Source organism: Vicia villosa, unplaced genomic scaffold, assembly GCF_029867415.1.
Source record: "Vicia villosa cultivar HV-30 ecotype Madison, WI unplaced genomic scaffold, Vvil1.0 ctg.000758F_1_1, whole genome shotgun sequence".
Classification (NCBI taxonomy): Eukaryota; Viridiplantae; Streptophyta; class Magnoliopsida; order Fabales; family Fabaceae; genus Vicia; species Vicia villosa.
The window spans coordinates 331,774-337,526 of record NW_026705339.1 but is presented as its reverse complement, the minus strand read 5'-3'; the positions used below and the strand labels follow the sequence as shown (position 1 = coordinate 337,526).

General features: G+C 33.2%; 2 protein-coding genes across 2 annotated transcripts; one reads left to right on the top strand and one right to left on the bottom strand.

Annotated features, from left to right (window-relative positions):
- The first annotated feature begins 2,031 nt into the window (after window positions 1-2,031).
- Window positions 2,032-2,710, top strand: LOC131630990 (uncharacterized). The gene has a single exon (XM_058901751.1). The coding sequence runs from the start codon at window positions 2,059-2,061 to the stop codon at window positions 2,434-2,436; it is 378 nt and encodes a 125-aa protein (XP_058757734.1). The 5' UTR covers window positions 2,032-2,058; the 3' UTR covers window positions 2,437-2,710.
- Window positions 2,686-4,805, bottom strand: LOC131630989 (probable serine/threonine-protein kinase PBL23). The gene is made up of 5 exons (XM_058901750.1): window positions 4,493-4,805; window positions 4,183-4,364; window positions 3,912-4,101; window positions 3,427-3,824; window positions 2,686-3,280 (listed from the first exon to the last, which is right to left on the bottom strand). The coding sequence occupies exons 1-5, from the start codon at window positions 4,620-4,622 to the stop codon at window positions 2,996-2,998; spliced, it is 1,185 nt and encodes a 394-aa protein (XP_058757733.1). The 5' UTR covers window positions 4,623-4,805; the 3' UTR covers window positions 2,686-2,995.
- Window positions 4,806-5,753: the final 948 nt, after the last annotated feature.

The window sequence follows — 5,753 nt, the reverse complement described above, 5'->3', positions numbered from 1 at the left end:
GTGATAACATGATGTTTTCAACCTTTACCCACAGTCTTTCAAGCATTGCACCCTATGGATTTAAGAAAAGCAACCATATTTGCTTTCCAATAGTCATAGATTCTGCCATCCAAAACATGTGGCTAGTTGACTGATCCTCCACCCTTAGTGTTTTCCATTTGAACAGAAAAAATCCTCCTTGAAGCTCATCCAAACAGAACAGGGTGTATGCTCCGATGTCAATTGAAATTAAATTCATGAGGGGATAAATGTTGTACATGATGTTGGAACAACTAGTCTAACAAGTTAAACCAGATATAACACACATATGGACAACAATATAGAGTCAATGTAAATGTAAAAAATAACACCGGATATTGATAACCCAGTCCGGTGTAAACAACACCTACGTTTGGAGGATACTCTATCCAAGAAAGGATATTCACTACTTCGAATTAGTACACTCAGTCTTTTATGAACACCAACCCCATGATGTTCAATGCACCTTCTTAATCCTAGTGACTTTATATTTAGGTCTCCTTCTAAATATGAGAACCCCTCTCTCTTTCTCTCAATCACTAATCTCAAGTGATCAACTTTAATAACAAACCCTATTGAACGCTAAATATTACAACTCAACTAAGACAAATCAACAATTATGCCAAGTTACTGATACATAGAGTGGTGCACACAAAGATTCTACCCTAACCCTTATGATGATATTAGTGCGGAATACAAGTTACAAAGACTCAAAACCCTAACACAAAGTACCTAGTATTTGCCTATAAAATCCATGTCTCAAACGTGAGACTTGAGATTCCTTATAAAGCAACGTCTTCTGAGTTTTTCTCCTTTGAATATTTAATTTGATTTTGTCCAAAAAATAGTTATTGAATATGATCTCTCCATGTCTGTCTCCAACAATAAGATATGATTTATCATTTTTCAAATTCAAATTTAAATCTGATTTGAACATCTCCAACTGTCAAACAAATCGAACAAACATTGATAAAATAACTGCAACAAATCTGATTAAATTCCTATCTGAAATTGTGCACCAAGAAACAGCCATATGGCCAGCCGTCAAGGCCACATGTTGCATTGCACACATGTTGAAGCATCGTGTTCAACATGTTGCACCAATACATTCAAATTAACTCTTCAACATGAATCTGATCTTCTTTGTAAAGTGAATCTTGGATAGAATAAGTCAGACCCATAATAGCAATAACATCTATTTGTTGTAAGAGACCAGATGTAACAGCACACATTGAAACATCGGGTTCCACATGTGTCTTTTCTGCACCAGAACAAATTTGAACAATCTCCATGTTATTTTGCATAGATCGTGTCGGTGTCGTGTTCGTTTGGGTACTAGCATTAACATATTTGTATAGATTTAATTAATTTTTTAAAATAATATTTTAATCTATATTGATGCATTATTGTTATGTCAATTTATGCGTCTGTCTTAATGCTTTAGAGTGGATGGGTCCGAATTGAAACTCAACCAACTCCTGCACAAATATCAATCACTATTGAATTACCATTTGATTGAATATGATTGCAATCACTATTGCACAAAGTTTATGAAAGACACATTTCCCACTCTTTCCCATAACCAAGGCATGAAAGGTGGAGAATAACTTTAACATAACATAATATTATAAAAAAAGAAAGTAAACCATCACTTAAGCGCCAGAGAAATTCAAAATCTGCTTTTTAATTCTAATTTAACAGCAATTTCAGATTCAAAATCATATGTATACCATTACCAAATAAAAATTCCTAGTTAACACTCACTAGTGTATGCATAAGAAACTTTTGATTAGGCAGAAACATGTGTCAAAAAGTGTAAAGTATATGATGTCCATAAACCAACTCATTTCACCTTTTTAAAGTTTCAATTAATGAGAAATTCCATGCATTTGCTTTTCATAAAGCACTTAATCATGTATAGTTTAATAAAGAAAAAGATGATGCCCTACCTAATTGAAAATTAAGAACCATGATCCCATCTTTCTTCAACTACAAGCCTCATTCAATTTTTTAACATCAAACTCATGCACTATAAAACTAATGCCAAATAACTCATTCGCACAAGTCCAAATGGCTGCACCTGTTGCTATAGGCACAAGAGGCACTATAGGATCACTAGTAAGAAAGGAAATTGAATATTTCACGAAGATTGAGATAGATAGAAGAGGAACTATGCAGAAACCTCAGCAGCATTTCGCGGACATGGAAATGGTTTCTGATAGAACCATTTTCATGTCCAAGCCTAGTTTCTGGTTTTCGCCAATGGCATGGAAAAGGAAGAAGCAAAGAAACACAACAAGTAGATTCTTCAGGAAAATTTGTGCTGTTACAGAAGTAAATGAAAGTAATCACTTCAACAGAATTCCGGGTCACACCTACAAGATCCTCAAGAATGATTTCAACAACTTTCATCTCTAAGCCGGATCCGGATCTACTGCAGTACGCATTTACATGTATTTATTGATCTCGGCCAAATGTCGGCTCACATTATATATTTACTCCTTTACCGAATTATCATTAAATAATCTTCTTCGTTCTTTTTTCGGATCATGCTCTTTTTTTTACTTCTGTGTTTCAATTTTCATGCATATTTAGTCGCGTTACAAGCTGATTTCGTTGAAATGTGTTAGATATAAAATATGAAACAATGTATATTTATGAATCAAATAACAATAACAATGTATATGCAATTGAATTTGGAGACATACATTTATACTTTTGGACATTTGTAACAAATGTTTACAAATGTCCAATGATGAAATGAAATTGAAACCGAAACTCAGGTGAAACTTTCTTTGAGAAAAAATAAAAGAAAGAAGATGAATCAAAGGGATCCTGATTCCAATCCCAAAAGCAAATGACTAAAAACTAAACATTTAACACAAACAGAATCACACTCTAATCACATTTTTTTGCTGTCATTTTTTTCGAGTGAAATCCTATAGTCTGTGTTATGGCCAAATTGTAGCTACTATTATTATGCCCTTTCGGATCCAATTGAATTTGCAGCTCTAAAAGATTCAACATGACCAGCAATTTTTAGAGATTCACCAGCTATGTCTTTTTCTTCGGTCTTGTGTACTGCTAAATGCGTAAGAGCTGTTATCACATCGTCCATGTAAGGCCGCGTGTCAGCTTCTTCTTGTAGACACATTGCAGCCACTGCTAGTGCTTGAAATAGTCCCTTCACCGGAAACTGGCCTTTAAGCAAAGGATCCGCCATTAGGGTGAACTTTGTTCTGTCCTTAAACAAAGGTTGCGCCTGCCAAATCATAAACAAAGACAATTGTTTCATAAGCTTTCACGAATAATCTCTCAAATGCTTATGCCAGTAGATAAACTTGAATAATTCAATACAAACCGGCCGTTATTGAAGAGTAAAAGTTAGAGGATAGATATATGACATACCCAATCAATTAAGTTTTGTTCTTCTGCCGATCTTGCAGGGTCGATAACTCGTCTACCGGAGATAATTTCCAAAAACACAACACCGAAACTATAAATATCTGATTTTGAGGATAATTGACCAGTAGCAGCATACTCTGGTGCGCAATAACCGTAAGTCCCCATAACCCGAGTTGAGACCAAACCCTGACCCTCACCGTCAATTGGAGCAATCTTAGCAAGACCAAAATCAGAAAGCTTTGCATTGAAATTTTCATCTAATAGTATATTAGACGATTTAAAATCGCGGAAAATAATCGGTGGATCTGCAGAATTATGCAGGTACTCAAGTCCTCTTGCCGCTCCATCAGCAATTTTCATCCTTGTTTGCCAATCCAATGGTTCCTTATCATTACCTATATCTGAGACAAACAAACATATTCTGGTCTTAGTTTTGGTAATCATGTCTTCGAAATTGTAACACGATGTTTTTCGGTACTAATGCTTACCTAGAAGGTGATTCTCCAAGCTTCCATTAGCCATATGCTCATAAACCAAAATCCTTTGATCATCTTCTACACAATAACCAACAAGCCTAACAAGGTTTGGATGTTTCACCATACTCAACATCAAAACCTCGGCGAAAAATTCTCTTGTTCCTTGATCCCCATCCCTATTCAATTTCTTCACAGCTACCGTCTAAACACAAATATTCAACATGAGAATTTCATAACTCTTAAAAACAAAAAACTAATACAGAAACATACAAAAAACACAAACCTGTTCAATGCTCTTTATATATCCTTTATAAACATTCCCGAATCCACCTTCTCCGATAAGACTATCCGAACTGAAGTTATTCGTCGCCTCAGCCACTTCTTCATACGTTAATACTTTAACATCATTTTGCGCTGTTCCGTATTTTAATATCTCCGCTGTAATCTGTCTATGTCTGCTACTACCTACAAATTTCATTATTATGCACATGCACACGCGCGCGCACATACACATAATTAACAAAATAGTTTATGATAGAATTCGAAAAGACGATTCAATTAATCACGAACGAATCAATTATCAAACCGCGAACCTGTTTTGAGTGACATAGCCGCTGCTAATGATTTGAATGTTCTCCTTCCTTTGGAAACATATTTGGAACGTTTTTTCTTATAAGAAGGTGTTTCAACCTCTGACTTGCAGCATGAAAAACAATTCATCATGTTATCAAACAAACCTTAAAGAATCTGTGATTAAGAATCAGATTCTTAACCACAGATACCTTAATGAATACCAGAATCAATTTTTTACGTATGAATCAATAAGGGGAAACAAGAATAGTACAATGTGGCTGGTTATTGATTAAATTTGATGAAACAGTTATAACAAAAAACGTTATGCATGTTTCAAATACTGGAAAAAAATTGTTACATTTTATATTTGTTATTAGAATAGATTTTGTTATTTGCTTATTTTAGTTTTCCGATTAAAATGGCATTCTATTTACATAGATAACCTTAGCTGGTTTGTTTTACACGTTTTTCATTTTTTTAAGGTAATGTGACAATGATAAAAGTTGTTTTTTTTACCATATTTTATGTATTTTTTGTTTATTTGAATTTCAATGCTACGTTTTGGTACTTTTTCTTATAGACTTTTTATTGATTAATGAAGTAGAAAATGGGAAACAAGTTTGGTGTAAATAAAGTAAATTCTTTCTATTGTTGAACCTTTGACCAGAATAGCTATATCTATTATTGGGATGTGATGCTGCAAAATATTTGTTTTTATTTCTTGGTTGAATTTGAATATGTGCACTATTTCATTATATTGTAACTTTTTTTTACTGGACTTTTGTAATTTTTAATATGAAATTTTTTAATTAATCTTTTAATGGAGAAAACTTATTACTTATTGTTGACGGATAGTTAAAGTTAATAGATGATGGTGATGATCACGAGGGAAACATACTTATTGAGTTAAATGCAACTACATTAATATTATTGTTAAACACTAATGATCTATACTGCACTAAATTAGTATACGGATGAAGTGATTTTTATGAATCTAATTTGTTTAAATTTGGTGACAAAATTCGATTTAAATTTGATGTTACTTTGGCAAACAACAAATGTCACGTATATAAAGTTAATTATTTGTATTGTTTTTACCAATTGAGATCTGTAATCGATCTTCGTTATCATTATCATTTTTTTCCGTCTAATCATTACAACATCGCAAATAGCCGGTCACAATTTTAATTTGTTTACTTAATCATTACCATTTTTCTTTGCATTTTCTCTCTTCAGTTTACTTTTAATTTAATTATCAATTTTTTTATTCTAATTTGCAAA

Excerpts from the sequence above, each read along its gene's own strand:
- LOC131630990 (XM_058901751.1), top strand. The coding sequence starts at position 2,059 with ATGCCAAATAACTCATTCGCACAAGTCCAAATGGCTGCACCTGTTGCT.
- LOC131630989 (XM_058901750.1), bottom strand. The coding sequence starts at position 4,622 with ATGATGAATTGTTTTTCATGCTGCAAGTCAGAGGTTGAAACACCTTCT. Across the intron at positions 4,102-4,182 it reads ATATAAAGAGCATTGAACAG|ACGGTAGCTGTGAAGAAATT; the intron begins GTTTGTGTTTTT and ends ATTTGTGTTTAG. Across the intron at positions 3,281-3,426 it reads AACAAAACTTAATTGATTGG|GCGCAACCTTTGTTTAAGGA; the intron begins GTATGTCATATA and ends ATGATTTGGCAG.